The 14,322-nt window shown below is 42.7% G+C and overlaps 1 protein-coding gene across 3 annotated transcripts in view; it reads right to left on the reverse strand.

The window, feature by feature from the left end:
* Window positions 1-1,366: 1,366 nt before the first annotated feature.
* Window positions 1,367-14,322, reverse strand: part of rbms3 (RNA binding motif, single stranded interacting protein) — a 292,860-nt gene continuing 279,904 nt past the window's right edge. Inside the window, exons 13-16 of one of the 3 annotated variants that reach the window (XM_026155390.1) lie at window positions 12,988-13,098; window positions 5,413-5,502; window positions 3,568-3,692; window positions 1,367-1,734 (exon numbers count right to left, since the gene is read on the reverse strand). In XM_026155390.1, the coding sequence (XP_026011175.1) occupies window positions 1,731-1,734; window positions 3,568-3,692; window positions 5,413-5,502; window positions 12,988-13,098 (330 nt within the window). In that variant the 3' untranslated portion in view covers window positions 1,367-1,730. Of the gene's footprint in view, window positions 1,735-2,251; window positions 3,113-3,567; window positions 3,693-5,412; window positions 5,503-12,987; window positions 13,099-14,322 lie in introns of those variants that run through there. The other 2 variants (XM_026155391.1, XM_026155392.1) reach the window with 2 other exon arrangements.

Consider the following 14,322-nt stretch of genomic DNA (forward strand, 5'->3'; position numbering starts at 1 on the left):
ATGAGCGTTATCGATATGCGTGCGCGTGAGCGTGCGCGACAGCTCGGACAACTGTGAAAAGTGTTCTTAAACCCGGTTAAGAAGGATAGCAAGGACTGGTCCGGCCATTAAGGTAAAAAACAAAACCAAAAAAAAAAAGAAAAAGAAAAAATAATGAAAAAAAAAGCAGAAAAAAACCCGACAACAACAGCAACAACAACATCAACATCAACATTAACATCATCATCAACAACAACATCAACAACAACAAAATCAAACTGAAAAATGAAAAGGAAAACAAAACAAAAGGAAACAATAAAAGAAAAACTAAACTCTGGTTCAGAGTGTCTCTTCATCTTTGGTATAAAAATGGCCATCCATGGGCTGCATTTGATCCACAACTAGGAAAGACTACAGAAATTGTCAACAATTTCTTTCTATTGCTTTTGCACTGATTGGTTTAAACCATAAGCTCCTACTGAATCTAACGTTGTTGTTTTTTTTGTTTTACTGCCAGAATTTTCTCTGTAGTTTTTTGTTTTCCTCCTGCTCATTTTATTTATTTTTTTTCCTCCTTTTTTGTGAGTTTTTTTTTTGCAGTGTGACAAGCAAAGCGGGCTAAAAACATCTTTAAAGCTCATAAAAAAGGTAAAATGTGGCAGATAAAAAGCACTAATGTCATCGACAGCAACGTTGCCATGTAAAATAATAATGACGATAAAAAACAAGTTCAGCATTTGCAGCAGACTGCATCCTGCAGGACTGCAGCATGTTTTCTTATGTTTACTTTTTCTTTTTTTTCCTCACTGTGAAAAATCTCTTCAAAGCTTCGCCCCCACCCGCCCGACCACCCGCCCACCCAGAGTCTCCCACCCCCACGACAGACATTTGTTTACTTCTGACACTTAGTTACCTCTGACATAATAATTATCAAAGTTTTCTTCTAATGAAGAAAAGAAAAAAAAGCTCTTCTCTATTAAATCTGTACAGCTTATGTGATAGATTCTTCTTTTTTCCTCTTTAGAACAATTCATCTACTGTCTTGTACCCTCCAAGTGGTCCAAGAGACTGTTTTTGTTAGCTTTTTTTTTTTTTTTTCCTCCCAACATGACGTCAGACTTAATCTCTGTAAAAAGTTTCTGGCGCCCTTCAAATTAAGGCCATGAAGATTCAAGAAAGAAAGGAGAAAAAAAACATCTTGTTTTTCGAATATATCTAGAAAACTAAGATTTAACACTAGAACATAAAAAGACAGAAAAGAAACTGTAGCTTAATATCTGAGGAAGACAATCTCTGTGTGTATCTCAAACTTGACTCCCCTTTTCTAATTACAAAATAAACTTCATCACCTACCTGCGCATTCAACCTTTTTTTTTTTTCTTCGAATTTTCAATTTTATTCTTTTTTTGTAGTTTTTCTTTGTTTTGTTTCAATTCGTTGAGAATTTTCTTTGAGAAACTTTTCAAGCTTCAGCCCAGCCCCTTCAGGCAGGTTCCCAGACTAAACAAATTCACTTCTTTGCACTGTGCCCAGCAATTTTCCCCATCCCCTTCCTCTGCAATCTTTGCCTCCTTCTTGATATTTTTTTCCTTGTAGGCCAGGTAGGAAATGAAAAAAGTGTCTCTTTTTTTTTTGGTGCCTGGGCAATCTGGAAGCAATCTCTTTTCTTCTCTCTTTCTCCTCACATTCACAGTGCAGCCACCTTCTGTCTCAAGGCAACGCTGTCACAGGAACATTCGCCTAGGCCGTTGCTATCTGATGAAAGAGGAGAAAACAGAAATACAGAGAGAAAGAGAGAGCGTGAGTGCGTCTGCAATCAAAGCACAATTTTACAAACGCAGCGAAGCAATAGAGCCGACGGCTGACAGCTCAGTCAGAATGCTGGAGCAAAATGATACGCGTTAAAGAGTTATGATCGGGTCAGAAAGCAAAAAAGTGACAACGGCAGCCAGGAATAATCTGAATCATTATGTAATGCTACTACATTTCATAGTACTTTGCTTTTTTGATTTCTTTTTAAGGTCTCTATTAAGCCTCTGCTTCACAAAAACCTTCGTCAAACAGAAAAACCTCACAAACTTCACTGCTTTTGTTATCACAAACACCCGAGGGAGACTATCTACTAAAAACAAACTGTAAAAAACAAAACTGAGAAATTGTACCGGATTATAAAACCCAAAATGATCATTTACTTCCAGCCTATTTAAAAAGGACAACAAAAACTAAAAAACAAAACAAACAAACAAAAAAATACCTATCAGTTGCTTAATATTGTTTTAAGTCAATAAAGTTAATATTTAAATGGTGTGAGGAATAAAACATTTTAGTTTTTATGTTATGTGTTCTGTTTGATTATGATATACACTTATTAAGTCAAGACAAATAGTGTCAGTTAATAAAACCCAAGTACCGTAGTATCCATTACTCCATTAGGCAGTCTGAATTGACATAAGGCAGTCGGTGTTATTTAACTAGCATTATTATTCATTGCTTTATCTTGGACAAAAAACTTTAGACACTTTATATTTTAAAATTAGCAGGGCATCACTCTGCACATTACCAGCTGATAGTCACTAACACAGCTTTGTGCTACAGCATTAAGTTAAATATAATCGTAATAGCAGAAATGTAAACAAATATAAATCCGCTGAATAAGACAGATCATTAATCTTCATCATTTTCCTCTCCTTCCCAAACATGTCCAGATGCTACAATATTAAAGGCCAAGCATATCCTCCACAGACGTACACGAGATAAATAAGTAGACGATATAAATGGTGATTACCTAATCTGCATGATGGTTAATTAAAATAATCTGTTTCATTAACTCAAAATGGGTGAAAATGTCATTTAAAGTATTTAATCAGCTTTAATTACTTTGAGCATTTGGGTTTATGTGCTGGATCAATACACACTCACTGGCCACTTTGTTAGGTACACCTGTTCATCTGCTTGTTAATGGAAATATCAGCCAATCGCATGGCAGCAGTTCATTGCATTTAGGCACTGAATTGCCTAAAGGGCTTACGAGAATGATCCAAAGTAGAGAAAATATCCAGTGAGCAGCAGTTCTCTGGGTGAAAGCGCCTTGTTGATGCCAGAGGTCAGAGTTGAACAGCCAGACTGCTTGGAGCTGATAGGAAGGCAACAGCAACTCAAATAAATGATTGTTACAACCAAGGTATGCAAGAGGAGCGTCTGTTACACCTGTTAACTAACAACAGGAAACTGAGGCGACTGTTTGCACAGGCTGGCCAAAATCAGACAAGAGAAGATTGGAAAAATGTTTCCTGGTACAACAACAAGAAATAAGGAATCCATCATGTCTGTATCAGTGGCTCAGGCTACTGGTGGTGTAATGGTGTGGGGGATCCTTATTGTTTGGAACTAATGAAGTGGCTGGTATATATATATATATATATATATATATATATATATATACACACACATACATATACATAGTCATATATATTGCCGTTTCAAAAGCTTGAATTTTAAAAATAAGATTATATATTAAGAAAAAAATTAATGAAGAGAGATTTTGATGCATACAAAAGGTTAGCAGAAACTGTCTCCTGCTGGACGTACTTGGACTGGTATGAGTAAGCAGGAACATGGTCAGTAGCACTGTCCACCTGGATCTGTTGCTGCTGGCCAGCCACGTCCTGTGATGAAGGAGCCACTGTCTGGGGTGAAGCGTCTGTCACCACTCCCTGGACACACACAGAGACACAGGTGGAAACATGTAAGCTTGGAAGAAGACAAGTATGCGGCTGTATCTAGTAAACTTCTCCTTCTGTCTACTCTGTGTTTACATTTGTGGTGTCGCATGCCTGTCTGTCTTGGAAAAGGGACAATTCTTCTGTTGCTTTTCTGCTGCTTATGCGGTTTGCCTTATTTGTTTTCTGTAAAAGGATTTTTTGGTGCAGTTTCATCACAGAAATCAAGAGTCTAAGGATAGAGAATATCTTTCCCGCAGACGTAATACAGACAATTTGATTTGACTTGACATAAAAGTATACCAAAGAGCATTTTTTTGTTTATTCACTTCTCAAACTGACAGACCCTATGGCAGCTCCATCCACTCTAAACACATAACTTCATTTAAAGCAAAGAGTTCTTCCATCCGAAGAAGCCAATATACGTTGAGAAGAATTACACACGCTGTAGAAGTGCGGCCGACGTTTGCTTCGTGCACTACAACAAAAAAATAAAAGGAGCATTTTTATTCTAAGAAGAGCAATACCGAGGAGGCTAAACAATAAAAAAGATGCACAGTCTGTGCGTGAGATCATGCCATTAATGAAACATACTTTATATTTTTTGCCGAATTTTAAGTCTAAGGTAGAAACTTTTTAAGGATGGCTACGTACAATGAATTCATCACAACAGCCTCTTAGCCTTTTTACGTGTCGAGCAATACAGATAGCCACCATCACTGAGTCATCTCAATCACCTTTAACAAGCTCTCAAGGATACTGCGTCCTGTCCATACATCAGCCCTCCAGACACTGGCTGATACAGTGATATACACCCCGCTGCTGACGCTGGCACTGAGAAGACAATTGTGAGGATGAAATAGGCAAGAGGTGCCGTGGGCTACGCTACAACTACATCTCTTTCCTCCGCCTCGCTCCTTCATGACGAAGACTGCAACTTTCTGACGGGGTGGGATGTGGGAGGGGGTGGGGTGGGGGGGTGGGGGGTGGGGGGGGCGAGGAAGCGACTAATGGCTCTGTCAGTGAAAACTGTCATTGTCCGTTGCCGGTGGGCTAGCCAGAGCTCCGTGGCTGACGGATGTGTGCATGTTCCAGCTACCTACCAGCTTAAACCGGCTGTAGGGGAAGAGGTGGGGTGGAGAGAGAGAGACAGCCCCGCCGGCACTGTGTCTCACTTCAGCTCCTGTCATCTGATACACGACTGATAGTCCATCTGAGTACGACCGCACTGTCAGCCGCCAGACAGCTGGCCCGCTCTCCTTGCTGGCCTGCCTGCCTGCCTGCCTGCCTGCCTACCCACCCGCTCTCCACGTTCATCATTTCTCAGCCTGGACTGCCCGAACCTGCCAGGAGCTCAGACAGCCGCCGAGGACGTGAGAAAGTCTACACTGCACTTCAAATGTCTTTCCCAAATACTATAAAACTTCTGACTCATCTTGCTTTGCTTGCAGTTTTTGATCCTTGTTATGTGCTGCTGGTACGAAGCCATTTGTTTAGAGAGAATAAAAGCAATTTGCGCCATGCTTCAAATGTAATTTGTCAATTTAATGACTGTTTAAGTCTACTGATGTGGCGAGCAGGCTTAGAAATGGCGAAGGGAGTGCTTGTGGGTGGAAGTGAGTAGGCTGTTAGTACTAATGATGTCCTCCTATGCGTAAACGTCGACAGATTTTTAATACTTGACGAGTAGCGTGCGCATGCATGTGGGTCTTACTTCGACAGGGACAGCGGTTGGAGGCACAGGAGTGTACTGGGGAATGTAGGTCCCTTGCATAGGCGCCGCGGCGGCTGCAGCAGTCATGTACTGAAACAGAAACAAAAGACACACACGCATCAAAATCCTGTCATGTGGTAATTCTTACAACACACATCGGAACCACAAATTCCATTATAACATTAATCAATACATGCTTTTCACATAAAAAAGCCCTATGTCTATCATAATTCCCTGGAAGACTCATTCAGTGTAATTACTCCCATAACTATTAGGGTGGCAGATTGCTGTGCCCTCAGCATCCTTTGGGGGGCGCTAAAAGAATATGTGTATATATTGAGCAGAGCAGAGCAGATCAGAAGACTACATAAGGAGAAGGAGAAAGAGGAGAAAGAAGAGATGCCCTGCTGTCCCACCAAGACTTCAGAGGCAAGCAAATGCACTGGGCCACAGCTGAGAAGATAAAAAAACGACAGGGATGAGGAGAGAGAGGGAGAGGAAAGAAAAAGCAGGTGGTCTGCTGCCTGTGGCCTATATTCTTTTAGTCATGCATGCCCTGGCTTTTAACAGGGTGCTAGCTTGCTCCAAGATGGCCATTTTACAGGCGTGACACAGGTTTCGTTACATGACAGCCAGGGGGGGGGCTTTCACATGCAATATGAATGAAGACACGGCACTTTGTGCAAAGCCTTTTCTGTAACTTGCTGTGAATGCTTTGTGTGGCGGTGGTAATGGTGAACACACACACACACACACATCAGTGTGAGCCTGATTTACTAGTGTGCGTGCTTGTTTTTAATTAGCACATGCCTGTGCATAAAAGATGACTTATCACTATTTGTCCGTCCAACTGTGAATGTGCAAGTTCTCCTGTGTACAGCTGTGTGTGGGATACATACGTGTGTGTGTGTGTGTGTGTCTGTGTTTGAGAAAGACAGACAAAGACAAAGAGGCTTGGAATGATAATGCTGCAGTACAGCGCCAACGGATGTGATCCCAGATAAAAGCCACCAGGCTGCCTCTCCCCCTGGCCTCATCTTCCTGCTGCTTTTCCGGACCAAGCGAAAAGGGAAGTACAATCCCTTTCTTTCTATTTTATTTTTCCCTTTGCCTCTTAGTCCCACCTGCAAGTGCTAAAAAGCGTGTATGCAGTGAATGCCGTACGAGTCGGTAATGGAGGGGCTGCGCCGGGCTGCGAAGCCTTTCTTGGCCGCGGGCCCGGCGGTGCTGGTGAAGTGTCATTACCGGCAGCGTTGCTAATGGATCGGGTACGGCTCCACCACTCACCGCTAATGAGAGCAGCTAAAGGCCATGGACATGGGTGATTAACTCCCCCACCGTTGCTACGCGCGGCCAGGAGGATGCCCTGGGATGGATGTTAGTGTGGCGTTCGTAGGCGAGCGTGGCTGTGTGGGTCCGGGCAGGGGAATTTAAGGTTATCACACCTTCAGAGCTGTCACACTCAGGATGGGGTGAGGTGGCATATCCAGACTTCCTGACACATTACCACATTACCTCTCCGTGTCGTCCCTTCTTTCCTCTCACCTTCCTGTCACTCTCTCTCTTTCTTGCTCGCTCTCTTTCAACCTGCTAGCGTCTAAAAAGGCCTATCAGATTGTTGAAGTGACCTTCTCCCTGGTGGATCAAAACCATGCATACCAATTTTCCTCGGGACTTTAGGTCTTCGCCTCTCCACCCTATTAACTTATTCAGCCAACTCACCTGTGAGGGCTGCATGAAAGCAAATGAAGGAAAGTAGGAGATAATTAGCAATATCAAAATCTCCCTGTCATAGGGAGAATGTCCATTTGAAAGGTTATATTTCTCTGCAGGACTGCAAAAGGAATTTAAATTAGATTTAACAAGAAAATTTAATAAGATAAGATTTTTTTCTTTTACCATAACCATTAGTTAACCTATTTAATGTGGCAGGTTGAGCAAGGCATATTTCTCCAGTCGCTGCTGTGGCAAGTCAGGGGGATGTCAAGCGCGGCTACAGATAATCGAGTTGCTATAGTGATAAAGATGATTTTTGTCCAATTTCAACACTTTTAATACTTTGCTGTCCATATTCAGGGGACAGGTTTGGGTAATATAAAGCATCCCTAATTGGCCATAAATGGTGTTTCACTCTCCAAGTCACACATATACGTCAATACACATGCACACACACACAGCAGTGCCAGAAGCAGATGGCGTGTGCGTATGTTTGATGAACAGGAGGCCTGAATAGCTCCTTAACGAGAATGGTGTGAGTAGACTCCTTAAGTCTCTTCTCTACCATCACTCTCCATGACATACACCTATAACTACGGTATAAATTCAGACCGCAATGCAGCAACACCAGGATGAAAATCCATAGCATAGACACAGCCGCGCTGGTTCAGCGGTGGTTTGGGCCTCTGCACCACAATGATGTGTAAAGACACTTTAAGTTTGGTGGGTACGAGGATTTCTCAGCTTTGGTGGAATGTGGCACAGCACATTAGCATTTCCAAATGTTCACATAAATCTTCTGCCTCTTGGCCTGCCACTCAAGCTCCGCATCTATCCATCCTCTGTGCGTTGACGCTCTCTTTTTCAGTTGTATCGTCTGCAAGGTGAGGGATAATAGCGGGTCAAGGCTAGAACATCCAGCTACTCAGTGTATGTTATTAATGGCCATGCGGCGTGGGGGAAGGGCTCTGATGATTACTGATCTAAAAATCGCAGTGAAGTTCTATTGGAAATGCACATCAATAGTTGTGAATTACAGTGCTGTCCCACTTCACTGTGACAAGCTCTTCATATCCTCATCCCAAGGGTTTGTTAAGACTGCCTGCAGAGATTAATGCCAGTAAAATCAGTCACTTTTATGGTAGAAAGCTTTTATTTACGACTCACTCTCCCTCACCAGGATATTGTTTAAACTTTTTGACCACCGGTGCTATCAGTGTTTCCCACAGAATTACACTGCTTTGTAAGGAGACAGGGGCATATACTCGTACATATATGCGCGCGAGTATGAAAGAAGAAGCTGTTGCCGTGGGTTCCGGTTGGAGTGGCCCTTCAGCTCACAGCAGGTATGAAGACTACCGTCGCCAGCTGCAGTTCAAAATGTGGAGCTGGAGTCTGTCCGACTGCAGATTCTTGCAGCTGATTGACATTGAGGACCACTCAACCTGCTTGCTTCCTATGAGCCAGACTTTCTTGTTATTTAAAGTGGTTTTGAGAAACAGGCTTTCTGAAGGTCTTTCAAAGTTATTCTTTGAACATTGGCTGCTTTTTCTCTCATTTTCAGTCCAGTCCTTTTTTCTTCAGAGAAGCATTTTCTTTATTTCTTAAGCCACTTGGCACTAACCTTTTAATCATTCAAGCATAAAAAGGCTTGAATGACTTGTGAACCAGTGTTGTGTCTGCACATAGACAACTTTGCAAGAGAACCAGTTTGCTCCAATTTATTTAGTTGAATTTTTGAAAAATGTCCAATTAACATAGTTTGACAGCATAAAGTTGTATTTTTTCACCAAAAAGGTGATTCACAAAGAGCTATTGACGCAACATTTGGCATATCTCGGCATTCTGTGTAGTGTTTCCTTAAAAACGTGAGGAAACTAGACAGGGAGGACAAAATAAATGGTAGGCCTACAAACTATCTATAGCAGATGAACAGTATCTGAAGGCCAGGACACAGAGAGATGCATCTGGCCTTTCACTTGTCTGGAAAACAGGGAGAAAAGGCCAAGCTATGAATTGAACTGGACTGAAAATCAGTGAGTACAGGAAATATTTGGTTCAAATCGCTACCAATATGGTGGAGGTCAGGAGAGAAGTGCAACAGGTGAATCTTGTCAAAATTGATGGAATTATAAACACAGGAAAGTACCATTAGATATTGATCCACCATGCAGTGCCATTTAGAAAGAGTCTGACTGGCAGTGGCTTCATTTTTCATCATGACAATGATCAAGAAGGCTGGAAAACTATTCCTGAAGACTATTTAAAGGAATTAAAAGAAGGCTTGTCTAAGAGAGTTCAGACTGTGTTGAAGAATAAAGGTGATCATACCAAATACTGACTTCTTAAAATTGCACAAGCCCTGGTTTTGCCTCATATGACGTATTACTTTATATATTTCCATGTTTCATCAAATCGCAGCACCTATTTCCTGTTTTCGTAGCAAAATATAAAAGAAATGAGGGGAGGTCACTGATTCCTGATCCAGCCTTTAGATTCAGGATCAGACCAACATCACAGCTCCAAATATTTCAAAAGAATGTAAACCTGGACTAAGACAAAATAAAGATAGTTCAAGAGTGTTGCATTAAAAATAATCATCCCAGTCTTGCAAAGACCAAAGAGCTCGGTGGTAGGGGGAATCAGCAGGGTGTCAACATGTGTTACAGTCCGAAGTCGAAGAGGAAGAAGAAAGTGCATGCTCGTCAACTTTACCCATGCAGGGAAAGCTTACGAGCATGCACACGCACAGATGTATGTAGAAAAAAGTAAAAACACGAGGGAAGCTGTCCAGATAATAAAGGAAAACACTTCATACAAATCTGTCTTCCTGTGACACAGATGCTGTCAATCACCGCTGTCACCATGACAACAGAGTTCTTCATGCCATGACAGAAAGAGGATGGAGAACACTGAGGGAAGGTCACCTCCTGTCATGTCAAACAATATGTCGTTCGCACAAACGTAGATGCTGACAGCCATGCAATCACACACAGACACAAATATCAAAAGGACGAACAGAGCGCACGCACATGTGCACATGCACGTGCACAGCGACTAACAGGGACACGAGGCATGACAGATAGACTCCTGTTAAGTGGTGAGACCTCGAAGACGGTAAATAAATCAGCAACAGAGCAATATGCACCAAACAAGGTAAAATAAATCAGCGTGAAGCATGGATGGCATGTTTATGTGTGCCATCCATAAACAGTGCGCCTGAGGTTCTTTAGCATTCTGTAATCAAGTCGTTCAAGTCAGACAGACACCAAGCTGAACTGGATGAGTTCAAAACAGAACATTTTCTGGTGAAGCAGCTAAATTCCAAAGCAGTGACCATTAGGAGGCAACGATCCATCCTCATTCGTTATGAGGCGAGGTTTTTCCTTGCCGCTCCTTTTTAAAGCCTCACCCTGCAAGCTGATCTGCGCTGCAAAATAACACGGCATTCTCGGAAAGCTACGGTCACCACACCAGTGTGACAGCTTGGGCGGACTGAGAACATTTGGTTCTTTTCTTGGAGAGAAAAAGGAAGCCACAGCCATACACAAACAGCCGCAGCGAGGCCTGGAACAGCCAAGAGTATTCTGAGGTGTGGCTCTACTTCAGCAGCCAGAAGCATGATAAGTTGTTGACTCTGGAGACGGTGCTTACTGCAGGTGCTCTTCTGCGGTGAAGGCTAAGTCACGTGACCAGTAGGGGCATTCAAAATAACCTCACCGCTTCTGTGTGTACACTTGAGGAATGTGCTCAAAGAGTATGTGGTGTCAAGTCCAGTTAAATACATGAATAGTTACAGATCCTTGTTCCTAACCCCTTCTTTTTAACAGGCTTTCCCAATCATGAAAGGGATTTTGCATCTGGTGTAGGAAACGCGTCTCAGTTCCCCAAGATGATCAAGTGTGGCATGGCGTGCATGTTAGTTCAGCCGTAGAGAGGTTAGGCTACACAGCACATTGCCTCAGGAAAGCTAAGTACGCATAAAGGGGAGAGGTAGAAAGGGTAAACCCGAAATGAAAAAAGCAGACAGAGAGCTTTAACCCACTTTCTCCTATAATACAACCCATCAAACATCAGAAGCCATCATCATAGATTAGCCTGTCTCTAATCCTGGCTGTTAGCACAGCTGGGGCAGATTAGGGAGGGGGCATTCCTGACAGAGCCAACATGGCGTCACAGTCGCTGACAGCTCACCTGGAAACACATGGATAACTGTACAATGCAGCACTGTTTCAATCATACACACCCAAACACACACACAGAGATCAAACGTAGTTCTGGAGCAAAGCTGTCTGCCTGCCCGCCTGCCTGCGGGCAGCAGGGTTAGGGCAGGAAGTCAGGCTTCAGAACCGTGTGACACCTCTAAGTCGACTTGATCCTGAAACAGGTGGGGAGTTCACGGTTTAGGGGCCAGCAACTGTAAGTGAGTGTGTGGAAAACTGATGGAGCGATAGATTTTCTGTGCGATTTAGAGAGCGAGGAGAGACAGAAAAGTGTGAGAAAGAAACAGAAATTAGGGGGTGAAAGTGAAAAAGGTGGAGAAGCGAGAGGCCTGTCACACTGTTGAGCTTCACAGGAAGTCTGTTTAATGTGGAAGATCAGGAAGGAAATACGCTCTCTCAATATGTGGCTGTGAACGCATGCTGTGTAAAACAAATGATATGGCAGCTCCGTGGCTGAGCACATGTGGCGACAGCCTAAGAAGGTTTGGCTTCTTTGAAAGGAAATGTAAAACCCATCTCTTACTCAGTGTTTCTAAACTAAACGAACAATGTTCTCTGAGATGAAAAGCCTCCAACTCGGTCATACCGACCTATAGCACCCCTCACAACAACTTGAACATTTCTTTTTCATCTCTCAAGACTAGACGCAGATTTTTTTTAGATATTTTCCAACTGTATACTGGAATAGAGGAAACAAATAACAAAAAACAACCGACCACGTATATTTAAAGTGCACCCTTCTATGAATCGATTTGATTTCATTTTGGAGCAGACTACATGTCATCTACCCTGCAGACACCCCGGGATACTCCACTAGAAACCGGAATGTATTGCTGGGGAAAGAAAGACACCTGGATTACACTGCTTACCCACCGTGACCGGACATCGGATAAGCAGAGGAAAATTTGGTTGTGCTTGCTGTTACTGTCGAGTGTAGGTATTTCTTAGAGTTAAGTGACTTCCAGTAAACATGTAAAATATGCACTGAGGACGACACTCTGGCAAGCTATGAATGGAGCTTTCTAACACTGTAAAAAGATGAAAACAAGTTTTAACCCAAACCATGATCTCTTGTTTATTCTGTCTGAAAAGACCTGAAAATCAAACCAGACTCAGAGACTTGGAAATCCTTTTGCCAGAGCTACAGATCACAGCTCGAAATTATTAAAATGAATGTTGAAATGTTATTATGTATTGTTGCTATGGTGCCTGGTAGCACAGCTTATGTAATACAGAGTACAAATTGTAAATCAGGCCATTAGAATTTAGATGGTTGCTGGTTGTACTTTAAGGACTTGTGTGCACTGTTTTTTATGTTTTACATACATCTCTGTGTAAGTCGCCATAGTGTAGTCACAAGGGTTTTGTTATTGAAGAATAGCTGCTGTATAGCTGTACCTAGTGCAAAGCTAAACTAAATTCAACTGAACTTCATCATCCAGGAACTTTTTCAAAAATTTAATGCAAAACTAACTGAAACACTCAAAGCAACAGGTTGTTGCTAGTACAGCTAACATGTTGGAGCACTTCAAAATGTCCTTGTAGCCAGATTCTGTCACGATGATCACGGCAACTATGTGTGCTTGTGTGGGGTTATCTGTGTGTGGTTCGCTGTGACACAGCGAATCCTACTCACACTTCCTGTAGTGCCCAGGGACAGATGGTTCATCTGCTGAGTGAGAGGGCCCATCATATTGGCAGGCTGCATGGACATAGTGTGGTCCATGGCTGGCGTGATCACTGCACCCTGAGGGAAGCAGGTAAAAACAAACAAACAAATAAAAACAAAAAAAGGACAAGGTGAGAAGAATTAAGGAACAGAAGAAATGATGGAGCATTTTGATTTAGTGAATTTCTCTCTCTGATTAACTATGCGGGCTTACATAAGCCTTAAGCGAACTTCCACAAGTAGTTGCTAGTCCTCATACTGTCTAAATATAAATTATATAGTCCTTTAGACTAGGCGAAACAAAGTGAGATGAAGTACAACATAAGAGAATGTCAGCATGAGGACAGAAAGAAGAAAACTTGGGTTAGCGATTGAATCATCAAAAGCATGAAATGAATAGAAACAGAGGACGACAGGAGGGTTTTTGGGCACAAAAAGACGGACGGTGTCAATAATCAGCAACAGAACACAGGGACCAATACACACCACTGTCTTTAGTCTATCAAAGCCATCACTATCTGCTGCCGATGTATCAGCAGTATGATTTTTTTTTTGGGGTTGCCGAGTGAAAATGCTTTCTCTCCGTCCCTCGCTCTCACTTGCTTGCTCTTGAGCCTGTCCTCCCAGTATAATGCACAGCATGTTTTTCCCTAACGGGCGGATGAGAACACTAGAAGCTTCTTTTTCACGGTGCAGTGAAACATGAGGGAAAGCGATGAAACCATTGTTGCTCTTTCATCCCTTGTCATGATAGCTCCATTTCCTCAGCACTGAAGCCTTCGAAGGAATGCATTCAAAACCAGCCCTTTTTCTTCTGCTCGGCTCTCTTCTCTTGTTGTGCGCTCGTAACACTGTAACGATGCCTATGTGTGTTTGTGGGTAAGCCTGCAACACACTGTGTGTAACGAGTGTGAAGGAGGACAGTACTGTCTAACTTCAAAGTGTGTGTGTGAGGGTGCAATTTAAGTAGTGTATGCTTGGGAGTGTGTGTGCATGTGTGTACCCCACTGGCGACTCTGTGTGGGCCTTTTGGAGAACAAACTGTGCAGACACAGCCTGTCAGAATTGCTCTGCTTGTCTACTCCCTGCATTCCCAACACAGGCAGCTAAACCGCTCTTCCTTCCTCCCTCTCCTCTTCCATCTCTGCTACCTCTAGCTCAATATAGAAGCTTCACATGAAACTTTGTGGAGGTACACAAACAAGAAAGAAACTGGATAACGAGTGGACACAAAAAGTAGGATTAGTTGTCACCTCTTCATGTCCTGGACTAGTGTTGTTGAAAACTGTAAGGCTAAATGAA

Source organism: Astatotilapia calliptera, chromosome 22, assembly GCF_900246225.1.
Source record: "Astatotilapia calliptera chromosome 22, fAstCal1.2, whole genome shotgun sequence".
NCBI lineage: Eukaryota > Metazoa > Chordata > Actinopteri > Cichliformes > Cichlidae > Astatotilapia > Astatotilapia calliptera.